At 39.4% G+C, this 23,253-nt stretch overlaps 2 protein-coding genes and 1 long non-coding RNA gene across 3 annotated transcripts; 2 read left to right on the top strand and 1 right to left on the bottom strand.

Annotated features, from left to right (window-relative positions):
• Nucleotides 1-543: 543 nt before the first annotated feature.
• LOC1275380 (box C/D snoRNA protein 1) lies at nt 544-2,187 on the bottom strand. Its single transcript, XM_314623.3, has 3 exons — nt 2,172-2,187; nt 1,913-2,067; nt 544-1,856 (listed from the first exon to the last, which is right to left on the bottom strand). Exons 2-3 carry the CDS (start codon nt 1,969-1,971, stop codon nt 881-883), a joined length of 1,035 nt encoding a protein of 344 aa, XP_314623.3. The 5' UTR covers nt 1,972-2,067; nt 2,172-2,187; the 3' UTR covers nt 544-880.
• Nucleotides 2,188-10,898: 8,711 nt separating this feature from the next.
• On the top strand, nt 10,899-19,975 carry LOC133392202 (uncharacterized). Its single transcript, XM_061651738.1, has 2 exons — nt 10,899-12,990; nt 17,770-19,975. Exon 2 carries the CDS (start codon nt 18,242-18,244, stop codon nt 19,718-19,720), a length of 1,479 nt encoding a protein of 492 aa, XP_061507722.1. The 5' UTR covers nt 10,899-12,990; nt 17,770-18,241; the 3' UTR covers nt 19,721-19,975.
• Nucleotides 19,976-20,344: 369 nt separating this feature from the next.
• On the top strand, nt 20,345-21,436 carry LOC133392208 (uncharacterized). Its single transcript, XR_009765538.1, has 2 exons — nt 20,345-20,988; nt 21,062-21,436. It is a non-coding gene; the product is annotated as an uncharacterized LOC133392208 (long non-coding RNA).
• The last annotated feature ends 1,817 nt before the right edge of the window (nt 21,437-23,253 follow it).

Raw genomic sequence — 23,253 nt, 5'->3', positions numbered from 1 at the left:
ATAGTCAGTCCTACGTATGGCGGCACGGTCCATTCAGAGCTTGAACCCATGACGGGCATGTTGTTAATCCGTACGAGTCTGTACCACGAGACCGGCCTAATTAGTTTAAATGAATAGGTTTACAAATCAGTATTTCTGGCCATTATTCATCATATTTACATTCATTCATTACATTAATTCATGAAATATACATAATATTTTTGTAACAACAATGAAATGACAAATAATAAGAATATTGTGGTTTTATCCATCTCAAACATATGAAATACGTTGGCTGTTCTCTTCAGGCCCGAGTGTATGAAAATGTTGCGGGAACATTAGTAGCGGACAATATCGTATACAGTCTGTTCCCGAGTTACACGGTTCTCGACTTACGCGGATTTCTAAATTTGACGGATTAAATGTCAAATCAGTACAATTTGCTTCAAGTTCGGTATAAATTGCATTTTTGCTAACAAATTGAAACCGCGTAAAAGCCAGAAATATTAGAATTTTCTGCACGAATCATATAAAATAAATGATAAATTGTATAAAAGTACTAAATTAGATCAAAACCTCCGAGTAATCAATAGTTTATTAGTCATAAACGTTAAATTCGACTTACACGAATATTCGAGTTACGCGGATTCGTCGGGAACACAGAAACCGCGTAACTTGGGAGCAGACTGTAATTCAGTTTCAGATTCAATTATTTATGACAGACCTATACTGATTACGATTATTGTGTAAAATGAGTGGAACACACAGTTCACACAATGGATGTCATAATTGGAAACAAACTAAGATGATTTAGGATCAATTATATCACCAAAAAATCAATTCTAATCGTTATGAATTAGATGTAATTGTACTACAGTTAGATTTTTTTTAAATCAATTGGTTACGATTTAAATCGTTTTGAAATGCTATTCTCATTCAATGTTGTATCGTCTGAATCTGAAGAGTCATTCTGCAACATTTCAAAACTGAAAAAATTTATCCTCTTGCTAAGGTTCTTGCGTTCATTTTTCGCATTACTCAAACTTCCATCATTATAAGGTTGCACTCCACTTGCACATATATGAAGAGTATGGTTGATATGACATATTTCGTCTTTCAGATCATCATCACTATCGATGATGTTGAACTGGTCCAGCTGATCATTAAGCACCACATAAATTGTCGGATATTCCACAATAGTTTTACCCCGTAAAGAATCGCGCAACGTATCGTGAATGTTCAGCAATGATACTCGATCGTAACTTTGTTTAACTCCTTCCGCTTTAAGAAGTAATGAGACTCCTGCTACGCCTCGTGCTTGATAATTTGCCAGTTTGTCGACACCGGGGACGATGTGTTTCGATGAGGGTTGTAAATATGTGTCTACTATGTCACAAAGTTTTGAATCTTCGCAAATATGTTTGTCAATATACACATAGTTTTCATTGGTCTGGGGGAAACACCATTCGATACGCCAAAATATTTTTTCAGTTTTAAAATCCAAAAAGGATGTATTTTTTTGCCGTTTGCTAAAATTTTGAAACATAAACTTTAGTACAATCCCGCGATCCAAAGCAGCTTGTTGAAGACGCATCATGTGAATTGGAAGATTTTTTTTGTGATAAGTGAAACGCTTCCTTTGATCACGTTTACGGTCCTGAACGAATTTCGTACAATCTTCCAAAAAGTAATAATCGTTCATTAGATCCATTTTGGTCATTTTCACTAGCGGAATGTATTGTGTGCGGTCTCGAATGCCATTACATTTCAGTTCTGTTTTATGAATATTCAGACACTCCATGCTACATGTTTTTACATCACAACGAGGACAAGTGTATTTGGCCGCATTGGCAGTACAAGCTTCACAGTATCCTAATCTAGTAAGTAAATTCAAAAATTAACCTTAAATTCGTCAATCTGATGAGTAGCTTACCTCTTTCCAAGAATAGTTGAATGTTCAGCATTGGTCTCAATCGAAACTATACTCGCCATTCTTTACGTTTTCATGATATTTAAAATCATAGAGAAACCTCCCGATATTTAAGTCTGAGAGCTTCAACAATTTTCGCACGTGTATAGTGACAGCGCCTTGGAAGTCGTTGCGGGTAAGGTGGATTAAAAATATCAGGTATAAGAACAAGGTGTATGTATAGAGAAGGTCAAGGTGGAATATAGAGGAGGTGTCCTCTTACCGTAAAAGGCAGTGGTCTAATCTTGTTGCGCGCAACATTGTTGCTGGCTGGTACGGATTTTAACAGCTAGTGCAACTTTTTTTTCCGGCCAAATTCAAACCAATTTGATTTTTGTCCTACGGACGTCACACGATGCGTAAACTTTGGCGTAAACTGGAACCCTACCCAGCAAGGTGGATTAAAAATATCAGGTGGTGGATTAGGGCCTTTGGGGGGTCGCCATAGTTGAAGGACTTTACGTCATTTTAAAACCGTTAACCATTGGTTTCCGCACACAAAGCTTAGCAAATAAAACAGATTTCTTTGTTATTATGTGCATTTTTTTGTGTTTATTGGTTTTATAGAAAAAATGAGATATATTAACAAAATATTTGATGATTTGATTATGCACGAAATTTAAAATCTTGCGAGTAACCGCGCGGCTACATGAGGTGAAATATCAAGGTGGATTTATAAATATCACCGTAGCAATAGACGATGCGCAATCTCAGATTGCGCATATATTTATCTGTCAAACGGGTCGGTTTGATATATTTATCTGTCAAAAAAAATTTATATACCTCGGACATATAATCTTGAAAATTTATGCGCAATCTTCGCGCAATCTGAAAATGTATGGAAATGACGTTTAAAGCTCAGGGTTGGCTACGCGAAATGACTTATGTTTTGATAAAACGAATACAGGCGGTCCCCGAGATACACGGTACCTCTTATACGCGGATTCGGAGATACGCGGATTTCTAAATTTGACAATTCTTTGAGCAAATTGTACTGATTTGACACATCAATTGCAAATTGCCAAATAATTTCCGTTTTGATCCAATGTTTAAAACTATTTCAAAAGGTTTAAAACGGTTATATTCAGTCAGAATCATATCAAATAATTCATAAAGTGACTAAAACCGCCCCCTACTTACAAAATTACACGAAAATTTGTGATATTTTAGCTGGAAATCACGAGATTCGACTTGCGTGGAAATTCGAGATACGCGGTATTTTGCGGCCGTTTTCGGTCCCCATTAACCGTGTATCTCGGGGACCGCCTGTATATGCGCAATCTGAGATTGCGCATCGTGTATTAATACCAAAGTGGGTTTATTATACAGGTGGGCTTATCCCGAACAAATTGACAGCCGTACTGTAGAAAAATGAAAACGAAATGACAGGAGGGGATTCGATCATTTGTTGATGTATGCGTGTGAATTCCAATGGCTATTTTGGATGATGTGTCGTAGTGTGGGTGAAAAACTACGTATCACAATCGAATCCCCTCCTGTCATTCGTTCGTCCAATATGGCCTTCCCGCCAAACCTATAAGCCCACCTAGTCCCTATACCCACTTTGATTAATACGGTCAGGTGGTGGACTCTAGTGCATTTTGACAATTCGTCACTTGACGTAAGATCCCCAGGATTCAAACTTTGTTTACATTTATTAAATTTGTTTATATAATCCCTACCAGCATTAAACGGCTTTGAAGGCATTCAGAAGGCATTTAAAGCCTTAGTCGCCTTAGAAGGCGAATAAAGATTTCAACCGAAACTTTCACGGCTGAAACGGGATCTCTTCGAAATCTTTCAACTTTTTGATTCAACTAGAACAGATAACTTGCCACCATCTTAGCTTGTTTATATGCTGGTTTTGCACCCTCACTAATGTAACTGCCAACTAGAGTAGTGACAACGCTTTTGGTTCCGAACCGAGAAAGCGTGTGTTCAAATCCTAATTTTTATGATCTTTTTTTTGTGTTCATTTCTTTTTAAATTAATATTTTCTTGCTATAATTAGAACAAACCAAATTTATGTAAAGCAAAATTTTAAAAACACCTTTTAAAAAACATAATAATGACTATGTTTACCCTTCATAATCAGGATGGGAGAAATATGTATCTCATTTCTCCTTTTACTAAAGTTATCGATATAAGTTTGATATATTAATACCTTTCAACGAGTTGGTCTTTAACAACCGAATAATGCAGACCATCTTTAATAAAGTGAAATAGCTCAGAGCTTAACGCAAGAGAACATAACACGTAAATCGTGCTATCGAATCTCACGCACATATCTGGGAACACTACAACAGCGCAGTGCTGAAGACGCTTGTAAGGTTTTCTTTTGACAGTTTCAATTTCAAATTTCAAATTAAAAGCGAAATTTTTCAATGACATATTTCAAAGGCATTTAATTACTGCTAAATGCACTGCTGATCGCCTTCAATTCGCCGGCGATTACAAGGCGATTAGAAGGCATTTAACGGAAATTTGCGGGTAGGGATTTATCTACCCAATTTTTTCGATTAAATATTCTTTAAAAATATATTTTGGACTTTGCGGGTTCTTATTAAACATTAGAACATGGATTAAAGTGTGTTATTTTGTTTTATTCAGTGAACAATAGCTCAAAATTTCGATCCGTGTAGATGAAGGTAGCTCATATGACTCAGTCAATAAACTTTTTTTATATTTGAAAACACACAAAAATAGATTAAAATGTGTTCAAAGCTATTTTTTGCGTTTGGCATTGATCTGGCTTGTAAAAAATCTAGATAATTCGATTATTTCGGATGAAACAAAAAGGCGCGCGAGACGAGCCAAGCGCCACAGATTAAGATTAAACTACTGGAAAATCAAAAATCCATATGTTGTGGGCAGCCGTGCCGACCCCTGGACTTGCCGTTGCAGTTGCGCTGCCACCGGTCAACGTCCAGGGGGACGACAGTGTGTCACGCACATTGTCGCACACACTAAGCAGCGCAAGGCTTAGTGTGTGCCGAGCGCACAGTTAGAGTGTGTTTGCGAGCCGATCGAGCAGGAGCTCTCGGCAGGGGCGCTCGGTGCGGCTGGTGCGCGGCCACCGCACTTCTACCATTTTAAAGTGTGTTGTATCAGTTCTGTATTGTGTTTTATTATTTATTTTATATGTTAATAATACGTGTAATAAAGTAGCAAAAGTTACAAACATAACACCATATAAAAAAACGAAAGCTCCATAGTTTCATTGGTTTGCTCTAAAGATGGCGTATTTCAACTTATCACTATATTGCTGTCCTTTTCTTGCAATGTGTTTCGACAAGTTTCATCTGATCATGACCTACACTCTTAAAAAATTTTGCCGAATCTCTGTTAATTTTTACCGAGATCTGCACAACTGAGATCTCGGCAAAGATCTCGGTTAAATTTCTGTTGCCGACATCTCGGTTAATGTCATTTTGTTTTGACGTTTACGTTTAACCGAGATTTTCGGTTAGAGCAAATCGAGATTTCAGCTAAATATAAAAACATTTTATTTTTATTTTAGTGATTTTATTTGCGTAACAAATGGGTTTTTTTGATGTGATGGAAAGCGTTGGGACAGGCGCCGATTCAACCACCGGATGGGGCACAGCGTTTGGATGTGGTACCGGTACAGGAAAATGAGCCGGACAAGGAGCGGGCACTGGTACAGGCACGGTTCTGTAAAGCGGGCAGAGTGAAACAAGTCTGAGTGAACCCTTTTTAGATTTCTTGTGATCGAGTGTTGATACTTACCTCGTGTAGGTGACTGGAAATGAATCCTGGGAGTCTGAACGGTCTGGCAAAGGTTGAACCAACCGGATTAGCTTCCACATCTGATCCTTAAATAGGGACTGCTCCGAGCGACGCTCTGAAGAGCACCTGTTGCGTGCGCTGATGGAGTTTCCTAGCACCAACCCTGCTCTATACCTGTGCTCAATCGCACGCTACTGATTCTCGTTTTTTTCACGCTGAGAGACTCATTTTCACTTTTTTTTACATTTTTTTATTTTACAGCACTACATCACTCCGAAAGGTTTTCGTTTCATTAGCACGAGATTAACAGAATGGCGAATGACATATAGAATACCGAGCCTCGGCTAATCCAAATAGTAAAGCTGAAATCTCGGTTATTTTGACGGATGAGCTCGTTCACAGCTGTGTTAACGTATGTGCTCGGCATGTTGTGTTGCCGAGTTTCGGTTCAAATTTTTATTTAACTGATATTTCAGTTTTAAATGGTACTGATTTTCGGCTACTGGGTTTTTTCAACTGACATATCAGCAAGAATCGAAAGAGCCGACGGATTTCCCAAGTGCCACAAATCCACTAAACGACCACTAAACGGCTTCTAAACGACTCAAGCACTCTACCTAAACGGAATATAGAAAGACTTCGTTTAGCAGACGGCAAACGACTCATGCATTCTAAAAATAGCAAAAAAGCTGGTGGCGCCATCTGTTTGTGGGATACCCAACCAGTTGAGCTTCCTCGCTTGGAGGAGAGCTTTATCATTTCCTCTGTACTGTTGTATGGTTTCGCATTGAAGTTATGCATCGCTAGAACTAGAACGGCGATACGATTGTTTAAATACTAAACTCCAATGGATACCACCAGCACTGAAGCAAGCGAGATTTGAGTAATGGTCGTTGGTGTTGATACCCACGTATCTGACCACACGACCATTCAAATAGATTTTTGCTCGGAAAGTTAGAAGGCTATATAGGTCATGATAAGATGAAACTTGTCGAAACACATTGCAAGAAAAGGATAGCAATATAATGATGAGTTGTAATACGCCATCTATTGATCAAACCAATGAAGCTGTGGAGCTTTCGTTTTTTTTCTATGGATATTCAATTTTCCAGTCGTTTAAGCTTAATCTGTGGCGCTTGGGTTCGGCAGTTTTTTTAACCGAGGTCGTGAAATATTTTTAAGTGTGTATATAGCCTTTAATCTTTTCGAGCAAAAATCTACATGAATAGTCGTGTAGTCAGATACGTGGGTATTAACACCATCGACCATTATTCAAATCTCACTTCCTTACAGGGCTGGTGCTTTACATTGGAGTTTAGTATTTAAACAATCGTATCGCCGTTCTAGTTCTAGCGATGCATAACTTCAATGCGAAACCATACAACAGTACAGAGGAAATGAGAAATCTCTCCTCCAAGCGAGGAAGCTCCACTGTTTGGGTATTCCACAAACAGATGGTGCCACCAACTTTTTGCTATTTTTAGAATGCATGAGTCGTTTGCCGTCTGCTAAACGACGTCTTTCTATATTCCGTTTAGGTAGAGAGCTTGAGTCGTTTAGAACCCGTTTAGTGGTCGTTTAGTGAATTTGCGGCACTCGGGGAGTGCTCTGTTTGCAAAATTGAGCTACTTTCTGTTGCGCGCGACGTTATCGCTGTATGTGTATTTAAACGGTTACTGGAAGATAGTTGTGTAACCACTCAAATAGACATAGAGCGACAACCAAAGATGACAAAAATTATCTCAAAATTTCACTGCGCGTAGATCAAAGTAGCTCATTTGGCCCAATCAACCTGCATGCTTTTTGTTTAAAAACATAAAAAATGAGTTCAATTGTGTTCAAATCTATTTTTCTGCTTTTGGCATTATCATAAAAAACTTGATAATTCGATTATTTCGGATGAAGCAGATATGTCGTTTAAGACGAGTAACTCTGTTTGCAAAATTGAGCTACTTTCTGCCGCGCGAAATGTCGTCGCGCGCAACGTTTTCGCTGTATCTCCATATTAATAAACGATGTGCAATCTCAGATTGCTTATATATCTATCTGTCAAACGGATCAGTTTGATATATTTATCTGTCAAAAAAAAAAATTATATATCTCGAAAATATAACCTTGAAAATTTATGCGCAATCTTGGCGCAATCTGAAATTGTATGGAAATGACGTTTATAGCTCAGGGTTGGCTACGTGAAATGACATATGTTTTGATAAAACGAATACAGTGGAGCGCCGATTATCCGGGCTCTTCGGGACTCGACCTCGCACGGATAGTCGAATAACACGGATAATGAGTCAAAGTATGTTTTTATAACAAAATCCTGGTTTGTTTTTGGAATTGATATTATGTTTTGGTAACTCCTAGTCAGTTTTATAAACTTCATGTTTTTCTGATGAGAATATTTGAAATTTGCCATGAATTATAGCGCATTTTGTGATGACAAAATGCTCTCGTAACCGTTATTTCAAATATCCTCTTAAGCACGCAATATCATCTATGTATTCATCTGTCATTTTTAAACAGCACGGATAAACGGACAACCGGATAAAAGGTACCCGAACAAACGGCGCTCCACTGTATATCAAACCCAAGGTGGAATATAGAGAAGGTGTCTTCATAGCGTTTGGCATATTGCCATTTTGAGATTCAGTTTGACAACAGCCGTCGATATTTGTTTACAGGCAGCAGCTGCATCAAAACGTGTAAAATGCCGATTTATGGAGTGTGGATGCAAAATACAAATTTTTAGTGCTAAACAAATGTTTATTAAACGAAAACAATTCATATATCATATCCACATACCAGCAACATCCGTCGAATTTGACAACTGCCGTCAATCTGGTTTTGTGCTTTTTTTCTAAGGCTGGAAATAGACGAACCGAGATCGTCGCGGTACCGCGAAATTCGCGCCTTGTTTATAACAGTTGTATAACAGTAGAGCTGTCAAATCTTCCGCGCCTCCAATCGCGCCTGCTGTTTCGCAGAGATACCCAACTTCGGTATTGCTGAGATTTTCGCGGTAGCGCAAACCGATTATTTTTACTTTTTCTGGCGGATTTGTGTGAAAACTCGTGTCGAGAAATGAGTTTTGTATTTTATTTTGCATACACTATGTGAAATAAATAATTTGATTCGCAAATTGATAGAAAAATATTTCTTGTTGGCACATTCAATCGTCACCAGACCTCGGATGTTTCCATACACGAACCGCGATTATCTCGCCTATCTGTCAGATTTTATAACATAATTGACAGCTCAAGTCATACGCGATTTTCGCGGTACCGCGATGATCTCGGTTCGTCTATTTCCAGCCTAAAGCCTCGATGCCCAATTGTTCTACATGACGACACCTCCTTTCTACCCACTTTGATCAAACCGATTCATTTGACCCAAAGTGGGTATAGGGACTAGGTGGGCCTATAGGTTTGGCGGGAAGGCCATATTGGACGAACGAATGACAGGAGGGGATTCGATTGTGATACGTAGTTTTTCACCTACACTACGACACATCATCCAAAACAGCCATTGGAATTCACACGCATACATCAACAAATGATCGAATCCCCTCCTGTCATTTCGTTTTCATTTTTCTACAACACGGCTGTCAAATTGTTCGGGATAAGCCCACCTGTATAATGAACCCACTTTGCATTTGACCGATAAATATATGCGCAATCTGAGATTGCGCATCGTTTATTAATACGGTTATGTCAAGTCGAGAAATGTCATTTTGCTCTGAACAACTTCACCTTGTCATTTTAAAAAACCTTTCGCTGTATGTTTATTTGAACCAAAGTGGGTAGAAAGGAGGTGTCGTCATGTAGATCTATTGGGCATCGAGGCTTTAGAAAAAGGCACAAAACCAGGATCGACGGCAGTTGTCAAATGCGACGAATGTTGCTGGTACAGTGGAACGTCGATTATCCGGAGACGGATTAATCGGCGGGCGGCTTAACCGTGCGCATAAATCTGACAGCTGTTCATACGTACGGCGAAAGTTTGCAGCGATAATCAATTGGGTAACCAGTTTCTTGTGCAGCTCGGTAGTGTCTAGGGGTATTTTCGAAATTCATTTTTATTCATGAACAGTTGTTAAACCTACAGTTATATTAAAATAATTTTCTACTAACGATTAATCGATTGATTCTAGGTGAATTAATAATAAAACTAGTGAATTTCATATGTTTTATATGCGTTTGACATTTCTTCGACCATTATCCGTGCAAATCGATTAACCGGCAACCGTCCGGTCCCGAGCTGCCCGGATAATCGACGCTGTACTGTATTTATATATCCCAATTGACATTTTCAAGCACGAATAATCGGGAATTCGAGCAAATTGCCTTAAACTGGAGCCTTAAACTTCCCTTAAACTGCACCAGTTTAAGGGAATTTAGAAAAAGGCCTTTAAAATCAATTGTGATAAGGCTTTTTCGTTGTTTTCTTCTAGACTCGCTTGGAAATGATGTTTTCTATCATTATAGTTTGTCATGTAGCCATTTTATACTTAACTAATATCGATTTTTTATAAAATAACGTCACAAAAAATTTGCTTTTGTTTTTCATAAATAAATCCAAACTACGAATGTAAAATGAGCTCGACGGCATCGTTCATTGATAGAAGAAAGTCTAATTTACGAACTTATCAAATCTTAGCGCTTTCAACACACTTGATCAGACACAAATCCACAATTTCAGGCGTATCAAGTACTAATCGAGCAGATATGGAAAAACAATTTCGAGCAAATGTCACTTGGGATGATAAATGAATTGTTTTCGTTTAATAAACATTTGTTTAGCACTAAAAATTTGTATTTTCATCCACATTCCATAAATCGGCATTTTACACATTATAATGTAGCTGCTGCCTGTAAACAAATACCGACTGCTGCCCAAGTAGCATTTGCTCGAAATTGTTTTCCCATATCTGCTCGATTAGTACTCGATACGCTTGAAATCGTTGATTTGTGTGTGATCAAGCGTGTTGAAAGCGCCAAGATGTGGTGTGTTCGTAAATTAGACGTTCTTCTATCGATGGACGACGCCTTCTTCTTCTTCTTCTTCTCTTTTTGAGGTTATACCCCGGCTCGGTATACGGAGTCCAGCTTCCTGGGCCCTCCGCTACTAGCCCGTGGTAGCGTTTTACTGCGAACCTCTTTAGTTTAGGACCAGCTACTGAGGCTATATATCCTTCTTTTCTTTTTTTCCTTTTTGTCGTTTGATTTGTTCTATCGATTCGTTATTTTTGTCTGTGTTCCTTTTTGTGAACCTTGTGAGCGTTTCTACATACACCGAGACTGCAGCTGAGAGATGGCTGTGAGAGAATTGACTACCGGTTTCTCACGCTGGTGTGTGTAGAAGCTCTGAAAAGCGCCGAGATGAGACTTTTAAAATGATGTTGAAAAAATCCATTTTAATCGCTAAAATGAAGTCAAAAAAGTTTCTTTTACTTTTTAATAATATTTCTACGATTATAAGACGGCAAAAATGCACTCTATAATTGATCGATTGCTATAAACTGCCAAATCAAATTTTTCTCAGCTCCATCGTTCTTTGCATGCCGAAGAGAATTCTCTCACCGAAAATGCATGCTGTCAGTTATTTTCTCAGCAGCATTCTCGGTGTATGTAGTAACGCTCTGTGTTGTTTTTTTCTGACTGTTGCTCTGTTTATGAGTTGTTGCGTTTATGAGTTCGCTGACGACAATTTAGGCTTAAAAAACAAAGCGTTGCTAGGTCAATAAATGCTGACTAGCTATGTTATGCAACGCGCCAGCGATGCGCGCTGGTTTAACGATTAAATGGAAAAATAGGCTAAGAAGAATAGATTAAGAAGAATATGCTGATCGACGACGGTCAGCATTTTTAGAGTATAAAATCAATTGAATAAATTAATGAAGCCATTACTTGCCAAGAACCAGTTGGTGCGTTCATTATTGTGCTTAAGTCGGCGTGTACTGTGCCTGTCTTAAGCTGCTGCTCCGAAAGACACTTTCGTGTGCGCGACAAATGGTGGCTCCAGAGAGGACGCATCAACCAATGGTTCGGAAAGTAGTCAAATAAATCGGGAAATAAAAACCCGAAGTAGTAACAAGCCCGTAGAGGCGTGAATAGACCCCACAGCAACCCAAGCAGGGTTGTGATAGTGAAACAACGGCGACGGACGACGATCCGGCGTAGCCGATCTACGACAGCCAGCCCAGGAAGAAGGGCCACGCACCAGTTGCTCGACGAAGCAAAACCCGAGAAGCGCCTCGGCGGTGAGTGAGTGCAAAAGAACTGTAAGTGCAACGACACAACAGTGAATAGAACGCGGTCATTACCGTTAGTGAAGTGACGCAATCGAAAGTGAACTCGATACTGCCAACGTATAAGGCAAATGCTGAACTAGTGAAAAGGTGACCAATACGCGTACGCCGCGAGCTCGACGAAGCAAAACCCGAGAAGCGCCTCGGCGGTGAGTGAGTGCAAAAGAACTGTAAGTGCAACGACACAACAGTGAATAGAACGCGGTCATTACCGTTAGTGAAGTGACGCAATCGAAAGTGAACTCGATACTGCCAACGTATAAGGCAAATGCTGAACTAGTGAAAAGGTGACCAATACGCGTACGCCGCGAGCTCGACGAAGCAAAACCCGAGAAGCGCCTCGGCGGTGAGTGAGTGCAAAAGAACTGTAAGTGCAACGACACAACAGTGAATAGAACGCGGTCATTACCGTTAGTGAAGTGACGCAATCGAAAGTGAACTCGATACTGCCAACGTATAAGGCAAATGCTGAACTAGTGAAAAAGGTGACCAATACGTGTACGTCGCGAGCTTCGAAAGGTGCATCCGTTCTCGCAACGCAACATGAAACCGTCATTTTAGCGCCAGTAGAAAAAAAAAAAAAAAACAAAACAAACAGTTATCGTAAAACGCGTGCGTCGCAAATATCGGACGTTAACTCCGACGAAACGTATAACGAAACACGTGTGCCGCGAGCTAAATATTGCATAAGGCATCCGACGCAGTGCAACGTAGGAAGAGCAAATTGAAGAAATTAATTGTGACGAGTGTATCCATCGTGTGTATGACCGTCGTGTGTATGACCGCCGACCCACGGCTAAGAAAACATCGTTCCGGTTGAGGCAACCATCGTTCTCGGTTTGAGGGCAACCGGCACGTAATACGGAAGACGTCGTATTGTAATCCTGAGAAGACCAACAAGCAGCAGTGAAGACATCACTCCCGATCCAGCCGTCCCTGACCAGCCGAATAGGAGTTGACCCTGCTGAAGCGGATCTGAACCACGGTGAGTTCAAGATGGAATACGATTTTAAAAAAAATCCGAATGGGCACTGCAAATTATGCACGAACCCAGATGAGATAGGGAAATTGATAACTTGTATTGATTGCGACAGGTGGTTTCACTTGTCATGCTTAGACATAAAATCACCTGTTAAAGATTTTTTATGCAAAAAATGTAAAGATAAGGAAGTTGAACGGCAGGAATATAGGTCAGCACTAATGCAGACGCAAAAACTGCTGAAAGAAAAAATGACAATTGAAGAAGAAAAAGAAAAAGAAAAAGTAAGAATAGAAGAAGAGCTAAAACGGCTACAAGAAGAGATACAAAATAAAAAATCAGAAGATGTCAATGAAAAACCAATGACAAGTTTAGACGTAAAACTGTTAACTCAGAGTTTAGACAAAATGGTTCAATCGTTGTGTTCTAAGGACTCGAAAGTAACACTTTCAAAGCTTCCAGATTTCGATGGAAGCTATAAATGCTGGCCTCAATTTAAACAAGCCTACGAAGAAACTTCCCGAGCTTGTAATTTTTCAAATTTAGAAAACATGAATAGGCTGCAAAAGCATCTGAAGGGCGAAGCATTTCGTGCGGTTAGTGGGTTAATGCTTAACCCAGAAAACGTTCCGCTTGTATTAAACAGGCTCGACAAAATGTTTGGAAATGCTGAAAGCATTTACAAGTCTTTACTGTTAGAATTACTAGTAGTAAAGCACATAACGATAGATAATCCCTCAGCATTCTTAGAATTTTCCAACGCTTTGCGCAATCTCATTGACAACATGGTGTTGTTGAAGCAAGAAGGTTTTTTGAATGACCAGAGGCTGCTAAACGATTTGACATCAAGATTTTCAACCGAACTTCGGAACGAATGGTTGAAACACACAATAAGTAGGAAACAAGATAATAAGAATCTCACGCTAAAAGACCTAGCAGAATGGCTGAAACCCTCTGAAGAACTGGCCATTATACTGGCCGCGAACGAAGGAGTAGCCAAACAAGAAAGGTCGAACCGTCAAAACATGCAGCATCGTCTTAAAGGGCCTGAAAAGCAAACGATATGTCTAATTTGTGGATTTCCTCATGAAACCACTCGTTGCCGACAATTGAACGGTAAGATGCCCGATGAAAAATTATCTCTTTTCATTCGGCATAGAATTTGCACCAATTGCTGCAAGTACAGCAACCATAACGCCCAAAACTGTCGTCTACCACCACAATGTAGTGTGTACGGGTGCGGCAAAAGGCATCATAGTATGTTTCATAAAAGAAATCTGGTAGAAGGGCAACCTACAAACAAAATAAATTGCCATCAGGAAAAGAATAATCTGTTCTATCAGATCGTGCCCATCACTTTGCACCATAATGATAGAAAATTCGAAACTTATGCATTCATGGATCCTGGCTCTTCAACTAGCCTCATTTTGGAAAGTGTCCGAAAAGAACTAAACGTTCACGGACCAAAAAGACCGCTAACTCTCTCCTGGACGGACGGAAGCATTCAAAAAGAGACAGAAAGTAGGATAGTTCCCATAACAGTAGAGGGAGCTAACAAAAGAAAATTTCAAGTAAAAGGTCTCAGAAGTGTAAGGGAACTTAACCTTCCCGTTCAAACCATAGATGCTCCGTGTTTGCAAAGAAATTTTAAACATTTGAAAGGCATTAGTATCTCTAGCTATGCAGATGCGAGGCCTACCGTGCTACTAGGCCTTCCTCATTCGTATCTTTGCCATGGTGCAAAATATCGAGAAGGTAGACCAAACGAACCAATTGCCCATGAAACGAGGCTTGGTTGGGTCATTTTTGGGGGAACGAATACGCCAAATGTCACAGAGAACTCATTTGTGATGACAGAGACGTACGAAGAAGAAAACAAGAACATGATGCAAATCTTGCGTGGTTTCTTTTCTACAGAGGAATTTGGAGTTAAACCTACTCCAACCCGTGCCTCTGAAGAAGACAAAAGAGCGTTAAAAATTATGAAAGACACGCTTAAAAATACTGGCGACGGATACGAAATTGGTTTAGTATGGAAAACCGACAATCCTAAATTGCCAGACAGTTACGGACAAGCGCTTACGCGCTTAAAAAGTCAAGAGAAGGCAATGGAAAGGGATCCAAACTTAAAATTATGGTATCATAAAGAAATAAACGCATACGTTGAAAAGGGATATGCACGTAAGGCGACACCAATGGAACTGCTGCAATTAAACGGAAAAATAAACTACATTCCCCACTTTTCCGTGATAAACCATAATAAACCCATTCCCAAACCACGTTTAGTATTCGACGCGGCTGCAAAAAATCAAAATATATCCCTTAATTCTCAACTTCTTTCCGGTCCAGATCTTACTGCGTCCCTGTTCGGAGTGCTACTCCGCTTCAGGGAACACAAAATAGGCTGTTCAGGAGATATCAAGGAAATGTATCACCAGGTAAAGGTGAGACGGGAAGATCAAGACGCTCAAAGATTTCTATTTCGAGAATCGCCTTCTGACGTTCCTCAAGTTTACGTTATGCAAGTGATGACATTTGGGGCAACTTGCTCACCAACTTGTGCTCAGTTTGTGAAGAACGAGAACGCACTGCGTTACAAAAATATTTATCCCCAGGCAGTAAAAGCGATTATTGAAAACCACTACGTAGATGACTACTTAGATAGTTATCCAGATATTGATACAGCCGTGAATACTATCTCGGAGGTGTGTAAAATACATGATGATGCTAAATTCTTTATGAGAAACTTCTTTTCCAACTCAAAAGAAGTGGAGAAAGGCATTCCAACCAACAGGTTATCCGAGAAAAGTGTACTTGGCATAGAGGAGAAAAATCAAAACTTCGATAAAGTGTTGGGATTGGTTTGGGACAAAGAGTCTGACGTCTTTGCCTACAAGTTTAAAAGGGCAGATATTAAAACACTAACGAAACGTCAGATGTTCTCATATATAATGAAAATCTACGATCCTCTAGGCCATCTTGCCAACATTACTGTTGAAGGTAAGATTTTGATGCAAGATCTTTGGAAAACTAAACTAGACTGGGATGACGAAGTCACACAGTCCATAAAGGAAAAATGGGAAAACTGGATAAGCCGAATCGAAAACTCGATCAACATATCCATACCTAGATGTTTTTCGATTGAAAATAACGTAAAGATCAGGGAGCTCCATACTTTCGTAGACGCGTCAGAAAAAGCCTTTGCCGCAGTCACGTATCTTAGGACAGTCCACGACTTAGGCATCGACATAAGTATCGTGGCCGCAAAATCAAGAGTCGCTCCTACCAAACCACTGTCGATCCCTAGGCTTGAATTGCAAGGGGCAGTGCTAGGCACTCGCCTAAACGAATCAATCAAGAGGGAATTGCGGTTAAGGGTTCAAACAGAATTCTTTTGGACCGATTCAAAAACAGTTCTAGCTTGGCTTAACTCAGAACCTAGAACATATAATCAGTTCGTAGCCCTGAGAATCGGAGAAATTTTGGAGTTCAACTCTCCGAAGCAGTGGAACTGGGTAGCATCTGCAGAAAACCCTGCTGACGAAGCTACAAAAACTTGTAAGAAAAAGTCAATATGGTGAAATGGTCCCGACTTTCTCAAAAATTTAGAAATAAAAATACTAACACCAGACATTCCGGACACATTTGAAGACCGGAAAAGGGTAAACACTTCGAGAACAGTGGAAAGAATAGATTATGACGCCATTTCCGTCGAATGGTGTTCCAACTGGCACCGTCTAAAACGATCGGTAGCGTACGCACTAAAGTACTTGGATTGGTTAAAAAGTAAGGCTAAATCTCTGTCATTTTCGACAGCAATCGATAAAGCTACCCTTGACTTAGCTGAGTGCCACTTAATAAAAAAGGCTCAATGGGAAAGCTTTCAAACGGAGATGATACAACTCTCATTGAAGAACCCGATTAATGGCAGCAGTAAAATTAGGTGCCTGTGCCCTATGTTGGACCAAGATGGGATCATGCGTTCTAGAGGAAGACTTGAACACGTTAAATTTCTTCAATTTAACGCACGTAGCCCTATTGTCCTACCAAAAGGGCATCACATTACAAACCTTATCCTGCAACATTATCATGAGAGGTACTACCACCAGAAGAGCGAATCAGTGATGGCTGCAGTTCGTCAAAAATTCTGGGTGATAGATCTCAGAAGCAGTCTTAAGCACGTAATAAACAAATGTCAATACTGCAAAAACGCACGAGCTAAACCAATCCCACCAATAATGGCACCACTGCCAACATGTAGAACAGCAGTGTTTAAAAAACCATTTACGCATTGTGGAGTAGATTACTTCGGCCCCCTATTCGTTACGATAGGCAGACGGTCAGAAAAAAGGTGGGGTGTTATATTTACGTGTTTAACCACAAGAGCAATCCATATAGAAATAGCCATTGATCTAACGGCAAGCACCTTTATTGTTTGCTTAAAAAATTTGCAATACAGAAGAGGAAAGGTATCTTTCCTATACAGCGATAATGGGACCAACTTTGTCGGAGCCGACAATAAGATGAAACAAATAAGACATCGATGTGCCTCAGAAGGCATAGAATGGATCTTTAACCCACCAGGCGTCCCTCATTTTGGAGGTGCGTGGGAGCGAATGGTTGTAGAAATCAAGAGTCTGCTTCCCATGGCTGAGAGTTATAAAGAACACGTTCTCAGATCAATACTAACTGAGATAGAGTTCCTAACAATTAATCGACCATTGACTCACTTAACACTAGAACAAGAAGATGACGAGCCCCTAACTCCAGCTCATTTCTTGCTAGGTTGTTCCGGCGAGGCAGAGCCGAATATCTCAGATATCACCAAAACAGAATTGGTACGGTCCGATTGGAAAAGGGCCCAGGCAATCACACAACAATATTGGCGACGGTGGATAGCTGAGTATCTCCCAAAGCTCTCTATACGAGAAAAGTGGACTCAACCGGCCAAACCATTACAAATAGGCGATATTGTCACGTTTCCCGATGAACAAAGGAAAGGAAAGTGGTTTAAAGGCCGAATCTGCGAGCTGGTAACTGGCGTAGACGGACAAACTCGTTCAGCACGAATCAAAGTAGGTAATAATGTAGTTAATAGGCCAACTGTAAAACTAGCAGTACTCGAGGTAAAACGAGATCAAACATTTCCAAATTGGGGAAAAAGGAAGGAAACAAATCTTAACGTTATAAAAGCTAAAGCAGAAGAACTAGCAAGTCAAATACCAAAAAGGAAAAAGCTCAAAATTAGGCCCGTATCATGGAGCTCATCCTTAAAATAACAATATACATAGCCGCTCTGTTTAAAGTCGAATGCTTATCGATCGTACCTATCCCTGAACCAGGAATATACTTTGATCATATTGGGACACTCCTATTAAAAAAAGGAGCACGGGAAACGACATTCCATACGGGGACACGTCCGGCAAATGATACGGATACGTTACAAACGTTGAAAAAACACTTAACCACAGTATTGAACTCCGTTAATAGTACGGACTCCGAACTCTCAGATCTAAAAGTTACAATCCAGCGCGAATGCAACCATGCAATTCAACTAATTCAAGGAATAAGTCACAAAAGGACAAAACGCTCCCGGGGAATATTTGGTATATTAAAAGATTTCATGTTCGGGGGAGACGACATAGACGAGCAATTAGCAGCCTTCAGAGCAGCAGAGGATACAAAAATTACACATGTGTCCGAACGTTTGACCCAAACAAATAAAAAACACAATGAGTTAACAGAAAATTTACGTCACCGAATAGACAAACTCTATGATGGTATAGATGTTCTCAGCAAAGAATTTAAGCATAACAAAAATGAAGTTCTAACAAAGTACATACAAGAAACGATCATGCTTACAACCGCTCTAGTACAAGACATGATAAATAAGTATCACGAAATAGATTCAAACCAATTATATTTAGAGGATGAAGAGATGTTAAAACAAACTATACGAAGAAAGATGGCAAGTCATTATAATGTTTTAGAATACTCGGAAATAACCAATAGGAGGATAGAAAATGGTGAAATAGTCTTTTCTATCAAAAACGTAATTGTATCGATAGAAAATTACGAGATGTTTAAAGTCATAGCCATTCCAAACTTTGCTAATTATACGATTTTAGACATACACGAAAATACAATAGCCATCAACGAAACTAGTTACTTATACCCGAAGGAAATTGTTAAACTGAACGAATCGCATTACATATCTTCTGAGAAAATAATACAACGAGAACCAGACTGCATAGCATCAGCATTACTACACACAGAAAGTGGTACCAGATGTAGTTCAAAGGAAATAGGGCCAGAAGTCACTGAATTTATACAACTTACAAATCCAAACAGTATTCTGTTCTTCTCTACCAACCCTGATAAGATATTACTAAAATGTAATAAAACACTCACTACACCAAGCTGCTCAATCGGAATCATAACCTTGTCACTAGACTGTAGCATTTTGACGAGCAAGTTCGAAATACAACCGACGATGCTAATAAAATCTGAGCAAGTTAGAGCATATTTTAAACCCATGTTAAATTTAAGCATATCAAAAGAAGATAAGTCTAACGAAGTAGAATCAGTAACCAGTAACTATGTACTCTTCTCGATAACCATACTAAGTGTTTCTATTACGGTCATCTTGGTTTCCGCGATGTTAATCAAGAAATATCTAAAACAAAATATTGGTCCTCCTCCATGCAGGCCACCCACTTTAAACCTAGAATTGTAACTCCCCTACGAGGATTTACGGGGGGAGGGATGTCGCTGACGACAATTTAGGCTTAAAAAACAAAGCGTTGCTAGGTCAATAAATGCTGACTAGCTATGTTATGCAACGCGCCAGCGATGCGCGCTGGTTTAACGATTAAATGGAAAAATAGGCTAAGAAGAATAGATTAAGAAGAATATGCTGATCGACGACGGTCAGCATTTTTAGAGTATAAAATCAATTGAATAAATTAATGAAGCCATTACTTGCCAAGAACCAGTTGGTGCGTTCATTATTGTGCTTAAGTCGGCGTGTACTGTGCCTGTCTTAAGCTGCTGCTCCGAAAGACACTTTCGTGTGCGCGACAGGTAGGATTCTAAGGTAGTTCATATTTGATTACAGGCGTCCCCCGAGTTACGACCCCCTCGAGTTACGACGATTCGCAGATACGACGATTTTGATTTTGACAGTTAAAAGTTGTCATTGAGACGGAATTAGTATATTTTTTGAATTGCTGTGCTTATAACCGTTACAAACACATTTCCATTGATTCCACAACTCTCCGGTCTTGAATTTCTATATCGCTTTTGGTGAAAAGACATACATTATCGTACATTATTTTAAATAAAATACACGATTTCTTAGATTCCGACTCTTCAATTTCAGTTATAAACTTTATAATCACATATATTCGACATACGACTAATTCGACTTACGCCTTGCTTTGGGACATTTTTTCGGTCCCAAATACAGTCGTATATCGGGGGACACCTGTACAGTGGAGCGCCGTTTATTCGGTACCTTTTATCCGGCTATACAGGTTACGTCAAAAGCCCGTTTTGGCCGATTTCCAATAAAAAAATGAATGAAAATTTTGACAGACAAATTGGAATGGTTTGTTTACAATTGGACTGGTTTGTTTACAATTTGACTGGATTGCAATCGTGCAATGGTATGGTGTTTGGTGTTGAAGCTTGTAATTTTTAAGTTATTTAATTATTTTGTGATTATTAATTTTATGATGAATTAATAGCTGTGGCAACGGAGAAATCGACTAAGTGAGATTCCAGTAAAAATATGCTTTCGTTGTCGTGAAAAGATCCAACATGAAGGAGTTTAAGATTGTGTCAGGGAAAAGGATTACATCGAGCAAGTGGAGAATTAATGTGAAATCATTCGCTTCTCAGCATTACCAGCATTACGGACAAGGAGATAAACAAGCGTGTGAAGTACACAGCTAGAAAGCATATGTTGGAGGGAAAATGTATGCTGTTTTTGGAACTTGCACGGTAATTTGAGTCACATTTTCATGAAATGAATATAAAAATAATTTTCATTTTTTTATAAACTCTCTTCTCATAGATGTCTCAGGTGGGTGTGCAGTGCAGACACAGTTTTACCTTACGAGTTTCTTTTCCGTCCAACAACAGTAAAGTATATATGGAGAGGGAGGGGTGCAATGTGCCGTACTTTCCCAAAGTAATCACTGTTCGTAATAGGTGAGGAATATTATCATGCCTGGCTGTTGCACAGTATCCATTGGGATGAGGTCTAACTCCCTCGAGGCTAACGGACGATGTCCCATTCCGCCCTACTGCAACATACCCAAGCGCCACAGATTAAGCTTAAACGACTGGAAAATTGAATATCCATAGAAAAAAAATGAAAGCTCCACAGCTTCATTGGTTTGATCAATAGATGGCGTATTAAAACTAATCATTATATTGCTATCCTTTTCTTGCAATGTGTTTCCGACAAGTTTCTTCTTATTATGACCTTATAGCCTTCTAACTTGCTGAGCAAAAATCTATATAAATGGTCGTGTGGTCAGATACGTGGATATCAACACCAACGACCATTACTCAAATCTCACTTGCTTCAGTGCTGGTGGTTTCCATTGGAGTTTAGTATTTAAACAATCGTATCGCCGTTCTAGTTCTAGCGATGCATAACTTCAATGCGAAACCATACAACAGTACAGAGGAAATGAGAAAGCTTTCCTCCAAGCGATGAAGCTCCACTGGTTGGGGTATCCCACCAACAGATAGCGCCATCAGCTTTTTTTGCTATTTTTAGAATGCATGAGTCGTTTGCCGCCTGCTAAACGAAGTCTTTCTATATTCCGTTTAGGTAGAGAGCTTGAGTCGTTTAGAAGGCGTTTAGTGGTCGTTTAGTTGATTTGTGGCACTTGGGATGGGACCATCACCAACTGTAACGACAGCAAACATCATTTTCAAACGAATCTAGAAGAAAGTAACGAAAAAGTCGTATTACAGTTGATTTTAAAGGACTTTTTCTGAATTCCCTTAAACTGGTGTAGCTTAACCGTAGAGTTGGCAACCAGATTTACACACGTAAGGTAATGGTCAGAACTTCGCCGCATGCGATTTTGCCGCATGCGGCAAGAAAAGAGTTTTCTCAATTTTCTAGCTTTTCAAGGTATTATAATGATATTTTGTTGTATCTTTATAAAGATAACTAGCTGGCCCGGTAAACCTAGTTTTACCCCACATTTTATTAGTTGCCGATTAAGTATTTGAAGTTGCAAATTACTTATCCGGCACTACAACCGCTTTGCGGTCTTGGCCTGCCTCAGGAGTGTCCGAAACCGCTCACGGTCTCGCGCCTTCGTCTGCCAGTCCGTTAAGTTGCAAATATAGGTGTTTAAATTCACATTTAATTTTTGATTCATTTTATTTGTTTTCATTGATGTCATTGTCGTTAATTACTCAAATAATATGTTTAAGAACATAATTTGGAACAGTAAAACAGTGTAGAATTACGTAGATTGATTTATTTACATGCAAATAATTACATACTTGTCACACACATATAACTACTATGAATCTCTAAAATCTCGAAATGCAAATCTCGAAGCGCTAATGAATGGACGATATTTTTGGTTAATCTGTCTTTAGCTAGTATGTATAGATTGAAAGGTTTACCCACGCGAGAACATGCCACATATAATTGTCCATGCGAAAAACACGATGTTCGTAAGTCCAAACCGCAAACAGACATCGTTTGACCTCGGGTAAGACCGCAGCCGGGCAGACCGAAAAAAAAACACCATAACGAAAAATGTTGTTTACACTTGCGAGTTTAACATCAGTAACCAAACATGTTTATGTTACAATTATTAAAGCAAGCATATTTGTTCGTTTTGGAACATCAAACAGTAAACAGGAAAAAGCGAAGTAGCAGGTATTTTTAAATTCATTATTCCCAAACTAAAGTACTCCATCTCTGTTTTGTCATTATGGATATTTGTGACAGCATCGTAAACCGCTAGGCGAGTGTAAACCGCACCTTACACCGAGTGTAAACCGCGCTTCACACCGACTGTCAAAGTGCTGTATACAACTACAACAATGATGTCCTTTGTATGGGAGTTAGAAAATTGCTAATAAATTAAGTTTAGTGCAACTTCTGAAAATGATGTGAGTCTTAAAACCTATTCTCATACCACCATAAGGTGTGTGCAAAGTTTCGTTGAAAATGATCCAGTCGTTTCGGAGTTTGCTCGCGACAAACACCGTGACACGAGATTTTTA

Source organism: Anopheles gambiae, chromosome 2 (assembly GCF_943734735.2).
Source record: "Anopheles gambiae chromosome 2, idAnoGambNW_F1_1, whole genome shotgun sequence".
In the NCBI taxonomy this organism is placed as follows: Eukaryota; Metazoa; Arthropoda; class Insecta; order Diptera; family Culicidae; genus Anopheles; species Anopheles gambiae.
The sequence above is the reverse complement of the archived record's forward strand: the minus strand, read 5'-3'. Positions and strand labels throughout refer to the sequence as shown.

Bases quoted from the DNA above. Each gene is read 5' to 3' on its own strand.
- LOC1275380 (XM_314623.3), bottom strand. From the start codon at position 1,971: ATGGCGAGTATAGTTTCGATTGAGACCAATGCTGAACATTCAACTATT. The intron at 1,857-1,912 runs GTAAGCTACTCA...TTTACTTACTAG, and splicing joins TCAACTATTCTTGGAAAGAG to ATTAGGATACTGTGAAGCTT.
- LOC133392202 (XM_061651738.1), top strand. From the start codon at position 18,242: ATGGAGCTCATCCTTAAAATAACAATATACATAGCCGCTCTGTTTAAA.